The sequence below is a fragment of the Periplaneta americana genome, chromosome 8 (genome assembly GCF_040183065.1).
Source record: "Periplaneta americana isolate PAMFEO1 chromosome 8, P.americana_PAMFEO1_priV1, whole genome shotgun sequence".
Lineage (NCBI taxonomy): Eukaryota > Metazoa > Arthropoda > Insecta > Blattodea > Blattidae > Periplaneta > Periplaneta americana.
This window is the reverse complement of record NC_091124.1, coordinates 83033916-83053751: the sequence shown is the minus strand read 5'-3', so window position 1 is coordinate 83053751 and position 19836 is coordinate 83033916. Positions and strand designations below refer to the sequence as shown.

Genomic DNA, 19836 nt, shown 5'->3' with positions numbered 1-19836 from the left:
ATAGTTTGTGGATTTTCTCCTAACATATTCACGTCATCTGCATAGACAAGCAGCTGATGTAACCCATTCAATTCTAAACCCTCTCTGTTATCCTGGACTTTCCTAATGGCATATTCTAGGGCAATGTTAAAAAGTAAAGGTGATAGTGCATCTCCTTGCTTTAGCCCGCAGTGAATTGGAAAAGCATCAGATAGAAATTGGCCTATATGGACTCTGCTGTACGTTTCATTGAGACACATTTTAATTAAACTAATTTCTTGGAAATATCGAATTCAATAAAATATTAGGCTATATAAAACTTCTCTCTTAACCAAGTCATTTGCCTTTTTGAAATCTGTGAATAACTGATGTACTGTACCCCTATACTTCCATTTTTCTCCAATATCTGTCAAATACAAAAAATCTGATCAATAGTCGATTATGCCTAAACCCGCACTGATTATCCCCAATAAGTTCATCTACATATGGACTGTGACTAATATTTATTAAAATTGTCAGTAGATAGGGTAAACATTGGTAATTTCGTGGCAGTGATTATTTCGTGATACTTTTTCTTTGCTCTTTTGTGAACTAACCAATGGTGTTACGAGATCCACATTTCCACCAAGGGATTGCATATGTTGTCCAGTTTCCAGAAACATATAGCTAAGCTTTATGTGACTATTGTAGTTGCTTCAGTGAGCTTTTATGTTTGGAGAGAGCAAGTTTGCGCCGACTTCTCAGGCATACAAATTTTGTGGATGTTTGTAATTACATTACAGGCTTATTACTAAAGGTAAGCATATGATATTTGGTACAAAGATTTATTGTATCTTCATGAAATTTTAGGAAATGTTTTTGGAATTTTAGATACATCTGTAGTCGCCATATAGGCTTAGCTTTACAGATAGAAATCTTAGCTCTTTGAGGCGAAATTTTGTTGAGCATTAAGTGTTACAATTTTTAAAATAGTACAAAATGTATTACAATAGGAATTTTAGAAATCTGAAGACAAGATGTGATAACAAAAAAGAAAACAGAGACGCAATGGGTTCAGTGTAGCTTCTGTTTGATTTGTTATCATGCTAAGTGTCAATGATAAGTGCTAGATGACTTGCAAGAATTGTGACAGAAGATGGAACATGGCTCCACCATTTTGGACCGGAGACAGAGGCAGACAATGGAGTGGTATCATGCAAATTCACCAAAGAAATAGAAATTCAAAAGTACACCTTCGGCAGGAAACGTTATGGCTACTGTGTTTTTCGATTCAGAAGGACTTGCTTGTGGACACATGCCACACGGAACCACCATTAATTCTGATTGGTATGTTGCAACTCTCAAGAAACTTCAAGTTCGACTGAGTCGTGTTCGACGACATGGGGAGAAGCAGGATGTTCTGCTATTGCACAACAACACACAGCCATATGTCAGTCACAAGACCACAGACCAGATCAGAAAATTCGGGTAGACAACACTGAAACATCCGCCTTACAGTCCTGAACTGGCACCGTGCGATTACCATCTCTTTGGTAAACTGAAGGATCCCTTTGCAGAACGAGGTTAGAAGATGACTCCCTTGTGCACGCTGCTAAAGAGTGGCTCAGATGTGTTGGTCCATACTTCTACCGTGCTGGTCTACAGACCCTCATTCCTAGGTTACGTAAGGCAGTTGAAAGGGACAGGGATTATGTGGAAAAGTGACATTTTGTTCCTTAAGGATGCATCTACATTCTGTGAAAATAGCAAAGCTGTAGGATAAAAATATAATTTTTATACAAACGTTATGCATTACTTTTGGAGTTACCCTAGTAATATAGGCTATAGTAAAGCCCATAATAAAAGTGTTCACCCTTTCAGGGAAAAGAAGATCCCTTTTCAATTTCAATTTTTACTTTGATTTCATTCTTATTATGTGTTGATATGTATTTCTATGTTTTCTTGCTATGAATATTAAACGGAATTACTATGCTTGAAGTCTTGTAACAATAAATGAGAATTTCATTTGACTTTAATGAATTTTTCCACAATTCTTCTACCTCTCACGAAATTATCAATGCAATATCACGAAATTACCAAGGTTATCACGAAATAACCAACCTTTTAGCTTAAGTTGTAAAAGTGATTTTTGGCACATATTCAAGAACGTATCCAATCTTTTATGTCTCCAGATTTGTACAGCAAGTTATCGTCTTTTAGGTGAAAAAATCGGAATAAGGATATATTTACACATTTGCATTTTAAATTAGTTTTCATGAAATTATCGCGAAATTACCAATGTTTACCCTACGTGAAAGATGCAGTAAAAGATCACTTCATTACATTAGTGGGTCCTTCATAAAGGTTACTTATAACTAGAGACCGAATTTTTAGGTTTTCAAGAAGTCCATTTTAGGCTATTGGATTAGGTGAAATAGGTTTTTTTTTAGGCTTTTTGTTCAAACTGTGAAAGAGGCCACAAAAAATGTACTCTTACAGTCAATGTTAAACAATATAACTTTTTCCTCAGTCGTGAAAATGGAATTATTTCCAATCCACTGTTGTAATAAATGTGGTTTCATTTGTTTGGCATAGCTTAACAAAACACAAAATATAAAAATTCAATATTAACAGCAGAAGCACCAGAATAAGACAACTGCACAGAGACCTCAGAAAAGTTCATAGCTTGTACCCGCACATGCAAGGTCAGTGTCTTCTATCAGGGAACATACCTGGAAACTTCACGAGTTTCAACAATGCGACTTTTTCACAGTTCATTCGCCTCAAGAGAAAGTTCAGTCCTTCATACCCTTATACTGGCATGTCATATCTGCGATCAGTGCAAATTCCAAAATACATGCAGTCCTAATCATTGCCCTTGTGAGGGTGAAGCCTCTGAAGTGAAGGACAGCCTGCTATACAAAGAAAGACGGAATTCCTGTTAATCATTTTATCCAAAACAACAAAAGCCTGAAAAAGTAAAGACAGCAGATTGGGTAGCTTTCTCCAGTGCAGAAAGGAATAAAAATAATAAAATGTATTGAAATGTCTAAATATTATTTATATAAAACACAGTAAAGATAAAAAAAAAATACATTTTCATTTTGGTTTACGTTATTTTAGTTCTTAAAGTCCAATTTAGGTTTTTTTTAGATTCAACAGAATTGACATATATGACTATTATTATAACCATGATTCCGAAAATTATCTAAGAAATTATGAGTTTAGAAGTAAGGAAAAAAATAGGTAAAAACCTATAAATCCGGTCCCTACCTGTCTGAACTGGGTTATCTGTTGCAAAGGTATTCTTTGGTACAATTTCGGTTACACCATTGTCTCATCTTATTCAGAATATTGTTAAATAATAATGCGATTTTACACTCATAATTTCTATATAATTAAATAACTTTCTTTTGCACACCTGAAAGAGAAGGGTATTGTTGATATTTTGTAGAATTTTTATAGTGGGAGACAAGTCCCAAATGCCAGGTCGCCATAGTGCCAAAAAATTTGTGTGGCACCCGAATTTCTTTTATTAACATTTTAATTTTTTAAGCCTATTATGTTTTTTTTTTTTTTTTTTTTTTTTTTTTTGCGATTTTACAACACTTTGTTATTTTGGATTTATTTGCGATTTTACAACACTTTGTTATTTTGGATGTGTCCCCTTTTGCAAATTAACAGATATACACACTAGGGTTACGACTTTTTTGTATCATAAATCGATGAACTTTTGTCCTTAAGTGATGAAAAAGGTATTAATTTGGTTGAGTTTCTGAAAAAGGTCACCCCAAACCGAAAATTCAATGTTATATCATATACGCTTACAGGGTAAGAAAATCGAAATATTTTAAAAGCATTATTTTTCAATTATAATGATATAAATGTACAGAATGTATTCAGTTTTTGAAGCACTGTTTATTGATAGTACAGTTTATTGCTGTAGTATAACAAAAGGAATTTAAAAAAATATATATAAAATTACAAACTCACATATGAATTCTAGAAGTACGAATAGCTGTATAACAAAAAAACATGGTGGAGTATTTAGCATAATAACAGCATAATATAAAACTATTATGTTTTGTTAGATAAAATATATCTAAGTTGAAGTTTCTCTTTCTTTCTACAAACGTCATAAAGATCTTGAAGGCACACTGATTTGTTCTGGGAATTTCAAATCTCAGTGGTTCTTGATTTCAAAACTTTTCTATAGACTTCAATGTCTTTTCATGAACCTGGAAGCTGCTACATAGCTTCTGATAATAATCAGCTGCATTGTACATTTGGTAGCTCACAAGTAAACCTTCAGGTGGGGTAAAAAAACAAAGACTTACCTTTATTACCATTCGATTAAGCATTAAAAGCAATGAAAAATACGTAAATTTTACAACTCGAACACAATGAACACCAGAGATCTCGACCAATCAAGATCAAGTTGACATGGGCTACTTAGATTGCAAACAACTATATCACGCAGCAATGCTAGACGCGAGAGCGAAGACAGTACTGCTGTAGACGCGCTGTCAGCTAGTTTGTACCTTGCAGTTTATTGTGTAATGTTATGTGCAGTGAGCTGAAGAAGATGAACCCAGTGAATATAGTGATTAAAATTTTGGATAAACTAAATGAAGAGGGTTATAAGGAGACAGTGAAATGTCGCGGAAGGAACTTGGAATTGTTGATGATATATATGACTTATTAAGTTATTAATCGGAAGCAGTTGAAGAAAGTCATACTCTGGACACTGATGAAAATGAACCATGAAATGATGACAATGTCATGCCTCATATATGAGAATAGGAGACTGAAAAATCAAATACTACGTCAGAAGAGGAATTAAGTACTTCACAAAGTTCCGGTTCTCAATACGCTCCTTCCCCTCCCAAAACATCCCGAGTCATTAACTTTGAAGAAAAATGTGAAGTAACAGAGTGTTGGATTCTGCCAGGTGTATCGACAAACAAAAAGAAAAAGTTTAACCATAGGTCACGGAGCAGTATGAAGCATAAATTCACGTGGATTGCAACTCATAAGTTGTATTCGGTGGCATGATTTTGGACAGTTTGGACATGTACAATGATGATCAAGTGTTTAATACAGACGAATGTGGGTTCCATAAGGAAATGCCTTTCGGCAGAACATAAGAACGTCAAGGAACCAGTAAAGTGTATGGTGTTGTGCAATCCAAGGGGGCAACTACACATTCCTACACTATAACGCAGGTGGTTTCTAGAGCTGGAAAACTGATGCCAAAGTTGCTACTTATTCTCCAAGAATCGAAAGGTATAAGTAAAAGATTTACGGAACGCATTTTCCAGAGTGACAACCTTGTAGTAAAATGGACTTCGTCGGGAAAAATGACCAAAAAAAATATGGATACAATTCTTACGAGAAATATTCCTTCCTAATTCTGCAACTTGCAATCTTTTGCTGTTGGACTCGTATGGTGTCCACTGCGACGAAAATACAATTAAGCAACTGTTAGAAGAAGGGTACAATGGTCTTGAAAAACTAGTAGTTAAAATCATATCGCCAAATAAGACTTATGAGTTGCAATCTTTGGACAGGTACTTTTTTCGAATGTGTAAGCATATGATTTGACACATTTCTCATAATGTAGATTTTGATGATTCATCTGATACATTACAGAAACGCAACAATATACTGAAACTACAGTCGCTTGTTTACTAGAAGTTTCTTTTTCCACGATTCCAACAGGCGCATGGGTATGGTTGGGTGTTAGCTGAATTGGGATCCAGAAGTGGACAACGTTTCCAAAACACTACAGAGTACTGTAACCGAAATGTACAAGGAATATGTACGATTTGTGCAAAATTCAGCCTGTATAAAGTGCGGATGGTATACTGAATATTTGTGTTTCCAACATTTTGCATTAGCTATCACTGTTGTGCGACATATGTTTCTGGATAAAAACAAATCAGATTCTGGAATACGATGCGTTAAGTAACATGATGACCACATCATCGTTTCCCTTCTTATGCATTAATCGCTAGTTGAAAGTGTGTTTTCTTGCTGCTTGAAGCCTCGTGTTCTGCGCTGTGTATCGCACTTGATCATTGCAGTCGAGTTACGAAATTTTAGGATTATTCATATTTTATTATGCTGATTCCAAAAATATAAGTTTCATTTTCATTGTTTTTTACCTCAGGTGAAGGTTTACTTGTCAGCTGTAAGAAATGAATCTGCAAATTTGGAGTAGTGAGTCTCTTCTCTCTGGTATAAGATTAAATGCCAAACGAGCTGGTATTGCTCGGGAATTCCATCTTGCATTACTTAAATTACTTACGTATTTTCTAAACTTCAAGTCTTCCAATTTCTTCAAAGCAGAAAACTCCAGTTAAATTAAATAGAAATTTCATATCATTACGCCATCTACAGACCTGTAAGTTCTATAAAGTTCCAGAATGTTCCTCAAGGCTCTGGAAGGTTTTACAATCCAGAAACTTGTAGAAACATCCTGAATGTTCCAGAAAGTTTTAGAAGCTCCAGAAAGTCATAGTGCTACTTCTTGGTAGCCTACTTACTGTATATTATACGATTTTAGGAAATTCGTGTTGAGGGTGATTTTTTTTAATAACTAAACAGAATTGAAACCTTTTTCATTATTTTTATAAAAAATTCATCGATTTATGATACAGCAAATTAATTATTTTGCGAAAAGCCATAACCCTAATACACCCTATGATTGTACAGGCAAGAAAATCTTATGACTTAGAACTATGTATTTCTCCTTGGGTAACTTGAGAATTGACTACCACATAAAAATGCAATCCCTCTCGCCCTTGTATTACCCTTGTTCTCTTTCTATCCTCATTGTATTTTCCTAGTTCTTATATTCCCCTTGTTCCCCTTGCTCGATTTTTGTTTCTCTTCTTTTCTTCTTGTTCTAATTGTATTCCCTCCTTTTCTTTCCCTTGTTCTCATTGTTCTACTTGTTCCCTTATTTTCCCTTGTTCTCCTTATCATTCCATTGTTCTTCTTGTATTTATTCATCTTGTGTTTCCCTTATTCTCCTTATATTTTCCTTGTTCTCCTTGTATTGCCTGCTCCTCTTGTGTTTCCCATGATCTCTTTTTAGTACCGGGTGGACGAGACGAAATGCCACCAAAGCTGCAGAAAACTAGTCGCCGGAGTGCCACTACCTGCTCCCGGGTTCATGGCTCTATTATTCTCGGACTAGATCCTGCGCAAAGTACATATGAATTAGTTCACAAGGTCTAATTGAATGATTAACAGAAGTCTAGCAATAATTCATCATTTTTTTTACTGTTCTTGTGCGCAGTAATAATGAATCCACCAATTTACTCAGACGTGTGCAACAATCGAGAGAATATTCTCGGACTACCAGACCCCGCACAACAAAATACTGCAGAAATCAGTTGCAGTTTTGTGCTGAGTGCAGAGTATGTAAGTTGTGTCATGAGGTACAGTACAGAACAACACACTTTTATTTGTAATACTTTCGTAAAAAAGTCTTTGTGGAGGTGTTGCCGTAAGTTCTGTTGCCAATTTCCCGATTCCCCTGTGCCAGATAAAACAACAATATACTGACTAGTTAAGAAGTTCAAGTACAGGATCTGTACAAAATAAGAAGCGTCATGTGAATAAACGTGTATAAACAGAGGAGAAATTTACAAGCACTTACAAGAATGAGATAGGCTTTTATGTTTTTATTGTACCACATATAACTATTGCTTGGGCGGTAAGATTTTTATGTTTTTATCATACCGCATATTACTATCACTTTTTGACGGTAGGAAGACCACTCCTATAGCATGTGGGTGCCACTAGACTTTCGGTTAAGCAGTGGTGTTTAGTCTCGTCACCTGGTAGTATAGTATTATTGTGCCGATTCTGACACCAATATTTATTATGCCATATCTGACACCAAAATTTATTGTTGTGCCCTATCATATCTGACACCAGTATTTTGTCGTGCCACTTGCCACGGCAAGGGCGGATGGCTTATATTTGTGAACATCGCAAGTTATATCCTACTATCAAGACAACACAACAAATTAGACACTGTGTTATACTTCCTAACTCTCTGATAAATTTATAAACTGTACTTGCCTATGGATAGGAGGAATTCCTATTTAGAATGTGATCTCAGGCTTTCGAAATAATCACAAATGCAGAAATTCACTATTACTAAGTTTATTAACAAGATATCAGTTTATCAAGATAGAATATTGAATATTGAAATTGAACGATTTAAGAAGTACCAAAATTGCTATTAATTTTAAAGTATCAAAGTGAACTAGTTACATGTAAAGTATAAGAATTGAACTGATGATTTTACTTACCGACGTCTTCAAATAAAGTGAAAATATATTGCTTATGATCATAACAAAGTTATGATTCTTATCATAATCCTTGGACACAACAGTATAGTAGAATATATGAAGATTTCAGAGCCATAGTGGGCCAAGTGCCATTTATTAAAAACTGAGCAAGAGTTAAAGTTAAGTAAATACCATAGTTTAATGAAGATTGACATATCATTTAGTTTGAATGTGTATACTTTATATTACTTGCTATATGTTTCCATTGAATTATGGTGATAACTTCATTTTGACCCTTGTTTTCTATGGTTTTAGTAAATGGCGCTTGACCCACTATGGTTCTGAACCCTTCATATTTATTTAACCTGGTAGAGATAAGGCCATCAGGCCTTCTCTTCCCCACTACCAGGGGATTACAACTACAGTATTAAGAATACAATTACAGTTAATATTAAATTTACAGTTACAATAAAAATCAAAGTACTAAAAAATTACCTGATTAATAAAGGCTAGACAAGTTATTGTAGAAGCTAAGAACAAAGAAAAATCTTTTTAACTGAAGTACAAATTAAACCTAGGATAATAAAATTATATAATGATGAAATTACCGGGTATTGAAATATTTTATTCCCTGTCTTCTTGTCTTTTCCTTAGTCTCTTTGTTCCTCTTCCAATTCCCTTGTTCCACTTGTTTGACTTATGTTCAACTTGTTCTGCTTATATTCCCCTTGTTCTTGTATCCTCCTTGTTCTCCTTGTATTTACCGTATTCTTATTGCATTCCCCTTGTTCTCCTTCCATTTCCCTTGCTCATCTTGTGTTCCCCTTATATTCCCCTAGTACTCCTTTTCTTTTCCTTGGTCTCTTTTTCTGTCTCGTGTTCTCCTTATTGCCTCCTTATTCTCTTGGCATTCTCCTTGTTTTCCTTGTTGTTCCCTTGTTCCTCTTGTATTCCCCATGTATTCTCCTCGCTCTCTTGTGCTTCTTTTATTCTCCCTGTATTCCCCTTGTTCTCCGAGCATTCCCATGTTCACCATCTTGTTCCCTTGTTTTCAGTTTCCTTTTTTCTTGCATGTTCCTTGTTGTCCTTGTATTCTCCTTGTTCTCTTGTTTCCTTATTCTTAGAGTGACCAGATTCAGATCGATAAAAAAGAGAATACAAAGCGTCATAAAGGAGGACATTGTTCAAAAAAAAGAGGACAGAAAATATGTATTTAGAAGCCTATATTATACTTTGAATTATGTCAATAGTTATTTTATTACAAAATATTTACAGTACAGATTTAGGCTTATATCATACTTAAAAGTATGTTAACATCTATTAATAACAAAATAATTAACCAACTACACGCAAAGCAGAATAGGCAGACTGCGAGGCGATAATGCGGAAACAGATCTACATTTGCACCTAGATCTCTCTATTTACTAGCTACCTCTGAGCAAAGACCATAACAAGGAGGAGCAAAGAGAGTTATCATTGGCAAAGCATATATTCCATCGATGCTACTGCCACCTACAGGCAAATTACTTGAAAATGGCGTCAAATCAGATAATTTCAAAATATCAGGTATACAAGTTACGAAAAGGAGGACATTTCTTAATTTTTTTTAAATCTCCGTCTGGACCCCCGGACAAAGGCCTAAAAAGGAGGACATGTCCGGACAAAAGAGGACGTCTGGTCACCCTACTTATTCTCGTTTTATTTTTCTTGTGCTCATATTTCCCTTATTCTCCTTGTATTTCTCTTGTTATCTTTATATTTCCTTTGTTCTTGTATTCTCATTGCTTTTCTTGTGTTTTTCTTATTCTCCTTGTTCTCTATGTTTTCTCTTGTTCTCCATGTACTTCCCTTGCTTTTCTTGTTCTTCTCTTGTTCTCCCTGTATTCTCCTTGTTCTCTTTATCTCATCCCCCTTCTTCTTGTATGGCCCTTATTCGCATTGTCAACAGGAGATTGCACCCACACTTATTTGTACATAAATGTATGCAGCACAATAAAGCTATGCATCTGTCAACTTTTTTCTCTGTCAGCCAGTAGTCCAAAATTTCTAGAAGTATTTCAGTAAAATGCTGCTTGTAGTTATGCTTATATTTATTAGGTTTGCCGAGTATGAGTGTGGTATGGTTCATGTGGACTGTGGATTATAGCTGGATGGTGAGATAAGCCCATGCACACTAAGGTCATTCATATGGACCAAATATGCTGTCTTGAAATTCTTATGTATGCAAGACCACTAGACTGCTGAGGCTTAGAATGCGTGTGATTTATAGTTCCTGTAGAATTTTATAATTTCTCTTGTGATTTAACGAATTTTGTCCAGCAATCTTTCTTTATTCTCAGTAAGTCTTATATCAAAAGACTCCAAATTTCGCTGCCATATAGTTATGTTGTTGGATCTGTGGAATTCCATGATTATTTTTTCTTGATGTAACAACCTAATACTAAGTAATGAAATCAAAATATTCTGTACTGACAATATCTTGTAATTAATAAAATGATTTTGCAGTATTTTGGGTCAGTAGATTTTAGACAAACTGCAATGCAGCGGCTCAGATCTCAGCCAAGTCGTTTGTAGACTCTGCTCACATAGAGAAGGTAGTTATTATACACCATGCAATACTCTAATTCTGTACAGTATGAACTATTAATTTAAAATACCGGTATAATTAAATATAAGCAGTTGAAACACAAATTTATTCATCCAATTGAAAAGAAGATTCTGAAACTGTCTGCCTTCTTGTTCAAAACATTTTCGCATCTGTTGAGAAATTATTCAGGTGATGATTTTTTATTTCTTCCCAGGTAAGTGTAGGACAGGCTGAAGAGTTGGATACATCTCACACACATCTTCAGGTCCTTTGTGACATTTTGTGTAACATTGCTGACGTGATTGTCAAGGTTGTTCTCACAGTAGCTTGTAGTTCATAAGTTTCGTACCTATCTGCTGTTACCCAGTGTAGTCAAATTGCGACTCTTTAGGCCATGGCTTGGCTTGCTTTTTAAGGGCCCAGATCTGGGATGAATCTTGCACTTAGGCTTGTTTTGGCACATTGTGTGCCCATATATGTGATGAATGTCCAAGTCCAATAGATGGTCTAAGTGGCACTTGTGAATCCGATGCTTATAGATGGTCAGCCATTCTGCTTCTGGGCTCATAGGGAAAGTGGGAAAAATTTAAGTTTTGAAGTGATGAAAGTTGAATATTGATAATATAGCCTTTGTTTCATGTAGGAAAAGCATTATAGCAATAAATGTTCAAATTGATGCCCCGCTTGAGCCCTGCAGTTATGGATACAAGCATGGAATGTTCTTTGTACATTGCATAACATTGCTGCTATGATAACATGACGACCAGCACGAATGTTGTCTTTGAGTTCGTCAATTCAACATGGACGTGTTGTGTACACAACAGATTTAAGGTGCCTCCATAGAAAAAATCTAAGGATGTGGTGGTCTGGAGACCATGGTGGCCATTCCACAGGTTCCCTGCCACCAGTCCATCGTTCAGGAAGGTTCCCATTAAACCATTGTTGTACACATAAAGTGAAGTGTGGGGGAGCTCTGTCTTGTTGGAAGTACAACCTCTGACATTTTGCTAGAGGCATATCGTCAACATACGGTCCCAACACATCGTTTAGAGTTGTAGATATTGTTCAGTGTTGACATCTCCTTCAAAGGAAACAAGTCTCACACTCTGTTATCCATGTATCGTGCATCATACTCTTATTCTGGGATTTGTTTGGGTATGAACATCTTCTGCTATGTGGGAATTGTCTCTTTTCTAGTACCCTATGTTGTGCCAGTTCACATGACCATTTAAATGGAAGCATACTTCGTCATTGATGATATCCGAACTGTTTAATTCATTGTTAGTAACCCAATCAGTATCATCACCATGCAGTTCCTGCACAAGGTGAGTTTTGTAAGGGTGAAAGTTATGTCGTTGCAGAATATTGTGCACAAAGCTTTTGGAAATTCCAAGTTCCCGTTCCATCTTTCGCAATGATCGCTTGGGACTTACTGCTACCTTGGCAAGAAAAACGACAGAATTGTCACAATTGGTGGATGTTCTTGGGTGTCCTGTGCATGATATCTCTGCTACAGAACCAGTTTCCTAGAAGCATGTGAAGATTCGACCCACAGATCGTTGTCCAGGTTTCAGTTTGTTTGGATGGCAACAGTGAAATTCAGCACATGTTTCCCATTGGGAGAGACCTGAGGCATGCAGAATCACAATTTCGACTTTCTCTTGCATACTGTACTTTCCATCCCTGGCATCCATTTCATCTAGATTCATTTACCTGCAACAAATAAACATTACTTCAATTTTTTCAAGGTTTCTGACTTTCCCTATGAGACCGAACTTTTGGGACATTCTGTATGTATATATAACATTTAGTCTCCAAGTCGAGCCAAGTATTAACTCACAGATCTTGAGTATAAGTTGTTTCACTTCTGTTTAAAAAAGATTGGATGCAGACAGGTAACATGCATAAAAATTAGCGACATTATTTAAAAAAAATTAAAATCCCCCACCTGACCAGAAATTGAATCTGGACCCCTGACGTCACAAGCCAGCATGTTACTGACTGCTCCACCAGGCGAACGGTACAGAGACAGAACGAAAAGAGTCTTACAGTCACCCAACTTGAACTGAAAGGAGACAGCACATACAAATGTACTGGTGTGAATCTCTTCAATACTTAAACTTTTTCACCACCCAGAGTCGTGCCATCAATTGTTTCTAAGACTGTATGAGTAGATTCACCCCAGTAGCGCACCACAAGCAATTTCTATGACAGTGATGTGATCTACAGTTTTGACATGACATAAGGTAGCTATTTGAATCAAAGATGAGAGTCGAAGTACCCACTGTAGAAAAAAAAGAAAGATAAATTAACACTTTCATTTGAAAAATAGAGACAGCAGTAAAGATGCAAAATAAATATAAAATACTTTCTCCCCTTCATGCTCTGCATAGCAGCATTTATTTTCCCTTAGTTCTTAACAGGCTGGACGTTGATATTACTGCATATTATGTTCAGCAATTAAGAAGCACTTCTATAATCAGATATGATATTATCATAAGCCAACAATAATATTTATTTATTCCCTGTTTCTTTGCCACAGAACATTTTTATGTCTTTGTCTCTTATAGAGCCAACCTGAGTTTGATAGTTCTTGGATCTGCTTTTTAGATTTTGCTTGAAATTTCATAATCATACATAGAAATAACAGTTCGAGAATACATATCAGCAGTGTGTAGGTTGTTTAATGTGGGTTATAAATAATGAATATTAGTTTAGTGAAAATACCAATGAATATGTAGCAGTACTGTAATGTAATAAGTCTATTTGTAACTTTTCTTTCTGTATTTGGACACATTATGATAGGACCAAAACATTTCCGCAGTCTTACACATTAAGACCTCTACCGTTACAGATGGGATGGAGGGATTTTTAAATTGCTGTCCTTAAATAAATTTGAGCAGGGCATTAAGACTGTAGGCTACAGAGCAATAAGAGTGGATAGACAAATGAACTTTTGTTGGACAAGAGGAGAAAACTTTTTTCAGTGTACAGTTTGAAGTATTAGAATCATAACAAAATCTTGATGTTCTTTTTATTAAAAACAACTGAGAAAATTACATATGAAGAGTTCGCGGGAAAAACGAATGTCACATTTCTGTGAAGGATTAGATAATGATCTAATTGAGTCTATAACTGCAAGATGTAGTGCTGTTTCTATAGAAAATAAAGGAAAGAAGTACTGTATTCGTGGTGATAATTCTCCTTTTTACCTTTTTTTCATAGGAACAACATTAAATTTCGTAGTGATCCATTGAATTAGATAATGACATCAGCCTTAACAAAACTGTGACATTCATAGTTTTTCCCCGCAAACTCTTCATATTGTTTCTAAAAGTGCAAAACCTCGTAAATCCTGATAACTTTGTTAGGACTTATAAGATTTTGCACTTTTGCCAATAAAACAATAATATTGAGTTCTAAGTAAATAGATTTTACAGAATTGTCATATATTTTCTCTTAAATTATTTTCCATCATCTACCATCTTTTTTCTATTCCAATTATAGAGCATTATTTAAAAATCTATAGTCCATGCGGTAAAAGAAAGTGTCTAAAGTTGCAACACTGTGCTGAGAACAGCATTGCCCTTCCATGTAAATCATTCTCATGTAGCAAAGTTTTTCCTAACACTCATTTCCATAATAGAATTAAATTTGTCTTCTTTTCTTTAATGATTAAGAATGTAAGGTATTATCTACAAACCTTTTAGTGACTTGTTTTAATTTAAGAAACAACCAGAAGCCACTGCAAAAAGTTGTGTCTGGAGAATAGGATGCCTGTTGGACCTGTGGGATTCAGTGTTTGATTAAAAAGCTTTGAATAAGATTTTCTGAATGTGTGGGAGTATTGTGTTGAAGCTGTTAGTCACCATTCAGCAACAGTTTCGGTCTCCTGAGGCAGAAATCATCTCATAGGTGATAGAGAACTTCTGACCATTAGAAGCATACTCATAATGAACAAAACTTTGGTAATCGTAAAACAATGCCAGAATGTTTATTACTCTTGCCTGATATTTGGCTATCTTTAAAACAATTATGCCACTCATTAATTTACGTTTATGCCATAGCAATAATACCAAAGGTCTTCTTCATCTTCATCTTCTCAATTATCTCTGCTTGTGTGTCACTGAATTTATGGCAAAATTTGATGCAGATTGTCTGATCAATTGTGCTCAGTCATTATGGCATGAAATATGCAATGAGCACAGATCACACAACAATAAACTCGGGTTGTCTGCCAGCTACTGAGTCAGATTTAGGAGGGCTAAAATTCTCTTAAGGGTAAGAAAGTCCAAGGCTACATGCGACAAACTCTTAGCCTCATAATTTTTATCAGACTTCTTACAAGTAGTTAAGTGAAAGTTCGGTGATTTTGGATTAGCAAATACTAATATTAATGTATAAGCCTCCAGCAGCCTCATGCATTAAAAGATTCAATGATATATTGAGCAGGATTGGCATGTTTGAAACAAAACACTATAAACAATGTGTTCAAAATTGTTTAAAACAATATCCGTTGATTTAAATGTTTTAAGCACAATGTTTAAAACTGTATGATGATATTAATTTTTAAGCCAACAGAATTCTCTATTATGTTTATTATTTATTTCTCCATTAAATAAACGGTGTTTAAAACTATATCATCAAAACTTGTCCCTTTTTTTCCTCTCCATACAAGTTATTTCTCTCGTTTTCTACTTGTTTTATTTTATCCTACTTGTTTACAATATGAAATCATGTTTGTCTTCTATTCAGGCCTTTATAAAATGTACAGTGGTGCTTCTGACTTCATGGAGCCAAACTTTAACTTTTTTCCAAACAAACATTATTATTAATAAGGAATTTTTGTAGGATATACAGTGCAGACAATCTGAATGCTGATATCTGCATGTAGGCCTGTCATCTGAAGCAGCTTTTGTTATATTTATAAGAAATCCACTGAAAAAGGATTTTAAGATTCTTAAAGTTTAAAATATTCTAGTCTTTTTTTACTTTTCTACAAACTTGACTTAAGTTTTCAAAATGAAAAACTGAGCTATAAACTAAAATTTTGAAAGTACAACGTAGGGTACCAATTTTTACTGTTGTACCACTGAGTCATTAAACCACCAAACGCCACTTCTACTTCGTGAAATATTTTGATTATTGAGTGCACGAAAAAGCCTGCAAGTTTGGCAGCCTTATCTGTGGTACAAGTAATCATTCGATCATGATCACTTGCTCACTAATTGATACTCAACAGTGGCATCATAAGAAAGCAGAAATCTGGATATACAGTTTGATTGGAAATGTGTTTTGTGTTCATGGTATGTGATCTAAGTAATAAATGGTAAATCCAAACTAATCGGTGTTTTAAGTATGCTGTCAAAATATTTAGGGAAGCAAAATTCCAATGATGAGGAACCTCCATTACAAAAAAGTGTTGATTTAAAGAGGTGGAAAGATGTGTATAATTGGCATGTACCCACTTGGAATAATCCCTCTTAAGTTCACAATGAACCACAGATGGTCAAACAGCAGGAACAGATGCCATACTGTTGTAATGAAATTAGAATTATAACTTTGTACTAATTCAAAACGGGACTGTCGAGCTTTTTTATAATGTTGTAAAAAAATTATTTCTCACTGTTAATAGATGATAGATCTTCAGATAAATATAAGCAATCAAACTGAGGTAAATTTGAAATAATAAATATATATATTTTTTTTACAAAATTCACCATTAAGTTTTATAAAATGTATTTTCTTTAAGTTGGATATTAATTTTATGAATAAATAACCTTATTTAATTTAATAAACAGCACGATAAATTTAAAATGTCTAAAATGCCAGTTTTCCGAAGTTTTCTTTAAAAAATCTGGAATTTCGCTAATTTTTACAATACACATCTGACAACCCTATGTATAAAACATGTTTAATATTTAAAAAAAAAAAGTCAACTTTATCAGTTTCAACAATTGAAAGATTAATCAACTCAAAATATCTACTATTTCCACGAAATTTCAAATAATAGAAGATGGAAGAGACCCAATATACTAAATATAATTCATGAGTGTCCAAGAAAAAGTGCAGTTGCATCCTTTTGATGATTACCGGTACTCACAGGGTATAACTGTTTGTCAAAGCACTTGAATAAAATTGGAATTTTTTCTTCACCACTTTGTCCCCTGTGCAGTCTTCAGAAATAAATGGATCAGAATCATATGCCCAGCACTTTCCTCTAAACAATACTGTGTGTGAGAAACGTAGGAGAGCAAGCGAGTTAATGGCTTTATTGTCAAGAACTCAGCATTAGTTAATGACGACAACACATTTTAAAAACGCACTATTTCATGCCACTGTTTAAAACAGTATTAAAAACAGTTTAAAACACAAAAAACATGTTTTTATTTTATTTTTTTAAATAACAACTTTTTTTTCCAATCCTGGTATTGAGCCACAATTGTTCATTAATATTTATAGAACGGCAATCACTTGGATACAAGTTCTTATCTTCTACTCACATATTACTGAGAAGATCGGGGTTGTGAATTTACATAAGCGTCATATACTAAAATTATTACTTACTTACTTATGGCTTTTAAGGAACCCGTAGGTTCATTGCTGCCTTCACATAAGCCTGCCATCGATCCCTATCCTGAGCAAGATTAATCTAGTCCCTATCATCATATCCCACCTCCCTCAAATCCATTTTAATATTATCCTCCCATCTACGTCTCGGCCTCCTCAAAGGTCTTATTCCCTCCGGCCTCCCAACCAACAATCTATATGCATTTCTGGATTTGCCCATATGTGTTACATGCCCTCCCCATCTCAAATGTCTGGATTTAATGTTCCTAATTATGTCAGATGAAGAATACAATGCATGCAGTTTTACATTGTTTAACTTTCTCCATTCTCCTGTAACATTATCCCTTTTAGTCCCAAATATTTTCCTAAGCACCTTATTCTCAAACACCCTTAATCTCTGTTCCTCTCTCAAAGTGAGAGTCCAAGTTTCACAACCATACAGAACAACCGGTATTATAATTGTTTTATAAATTCTAACTTTAAGTTTTTTTAAGAGCAGATTGGATGATAAAAGCTTTTCAACCGAATAATAACAAGCATTCATCATCATCATCGACTCTACTGCCCAATTTGAGCCTCGGCCTCCCTTAGAACTCTCTTCCATGCAATAACAAGCATTACCCATATTTATTCAGTATTTAATTTCCTCCCAAGTATCATTTATATTTGTTACTGTTGCTCCAAGATATTTGATTTTTTCCACCTCTTCAAAGGATAAACTGCCAAGTTTTATATTTCCATTTCGTACAATATTCTGGTCACGAGACATAATCATATACTTTGTCTTTTCGGGATTTACTTCCAAACCCATCTCTTTACTTGCTTCAAGTAAAATTCCCGTGTTTTCCGTAATAGTGTGTGGATTTTCTCCTAACATAATCATGTCATCCGCATAAACAAGAAGCTGATGTAACCCATTCAACTCCAAACCCTCTCTGTTATCCTGTACTTTTCTAATGGCATATTCTAGAGCAAAGTTAAAAAGTAAAGGTGATAGTGCATCTCCTTGCTTTAGCCCGCAGGGAATTGAAAAAGCATTTGACAGAAACTGGCCTATACGGACTCTGCTATACGTTTCATTGAGACACATTTTAATTAATTGAACTAGTTTCTTGGGAATACCAAATTCAATAATAATATTATATAAAACTTCTCTCTAAACCGAGTCATATGCTTTTTTGAAATTGATGAATATCTGATGTACTGTACCCTTATACTCCCATTTTTTCTCCAATATCTGTTGAATACAAAAAATCTGATCAGTAGTCGATCTATTACACGTAAAACCATGCTGATCCCCAATAGTTTCATCTTCTCTAAAGAATATTGGACAAAATTGTGTTTGAGATATTACTTTATTAATAAATCAGTACTTTAAAGTGACAATGTCAGTAAAACAGAGGTATGGAGTGCTAATGTCAGTAAAACAGAGGTATGGAGTACTAATGTCATTAAAACAGAGGTATGGAGTGAATAACTTTATATACCAACTCCATAGACGTGGGTAGATTTGTAATCTTACCATTCCAACAAATACATTTCCAGTAAATTACTGTTCTAAGATACTGAAGTTACATATTACACACAGAAGATTATATAATATATGTACAATACATTAAAATGGAGTCGTTAAGGAAATGTTACCAGAATTATGTATGTTTATGATAGTAGTCGGCAAAGATTACGTCATATAAAATTCAGCCTACAATACACATCAAAGGTGAAGGTAGGAGGGGGAGGATACCCAGACTGCTTAACGTTGAATGAACAAGTGGTGGCTAAGGGAAGGAAGATCATGGCTTACCCCTCTGCCTTGCTTGTGTATGAAGGAGCTGACTTGCAAGTCAAGAAATGCCAAGTACTGGTTTATGTCATAGGAGATACACTCCATTGTCATCATTATCAGAGCCCAGATTTATATGTGCTAAAGGTTAATAGTTTTATGCGGTATAGATTATGAACATACAAACCATGTTCCCCTTCATTTCAGGTACCATTCTCGTCATTCATTATTTTCCTTTGGTACTATTAACAGTCTTTAATGCTCTGAACTGCCACTTAGAAATCAGTACTTGTCTTACAAATTAAAGAACATTCCTAACCAACATCACATTCACTTTACTACACTCTGTATTATTCTTAACTTTTAGTTCTTATAAATCTGGGCCTCTTATCATCATAAATATGTTCTTTTCTTTAATTGGTTATTTTTCGATGTTTTAAGAACTACTGTGTTTATCAAGCATCTGAATATGTTCTTCAGAATAGCATAGCACAGTATTAATTCCTTAAACATGTATTATATATTTATTTTCTGTTCCAGGGTTTGCCTTATAGACACTCATGTGAAGGGCCTGATGACATGGTAAGCATATATGTGTATTTAGATATGATCTTGATTATATATATACT

The 19836-nt window shown here is 34.8% G+C and overlaps 1 protein-coding gene across 1 annotated transcript in view; it reads left to right on the top strand.

Annotated features, from left to right (window-relative positions):
* LOC138704820 (UPF0047 protein YjbQ) overlaps positions 1 to 19836 on the top strand; it is a 73809-nt gene that overhangs the window by 32975 nt on the left and 20998 nt on the right. The window contains exon 4 of the mRNA XM_069833106.1: positions 19748 to 19789. Within this exon, the coding sequence (XP_069689207.1) occupies positions 19748 to 19789 (42 nt within the window). The remainder of the gene's footprint in view (positions 1 to 19747; positions 19790 to 19836) is intronic.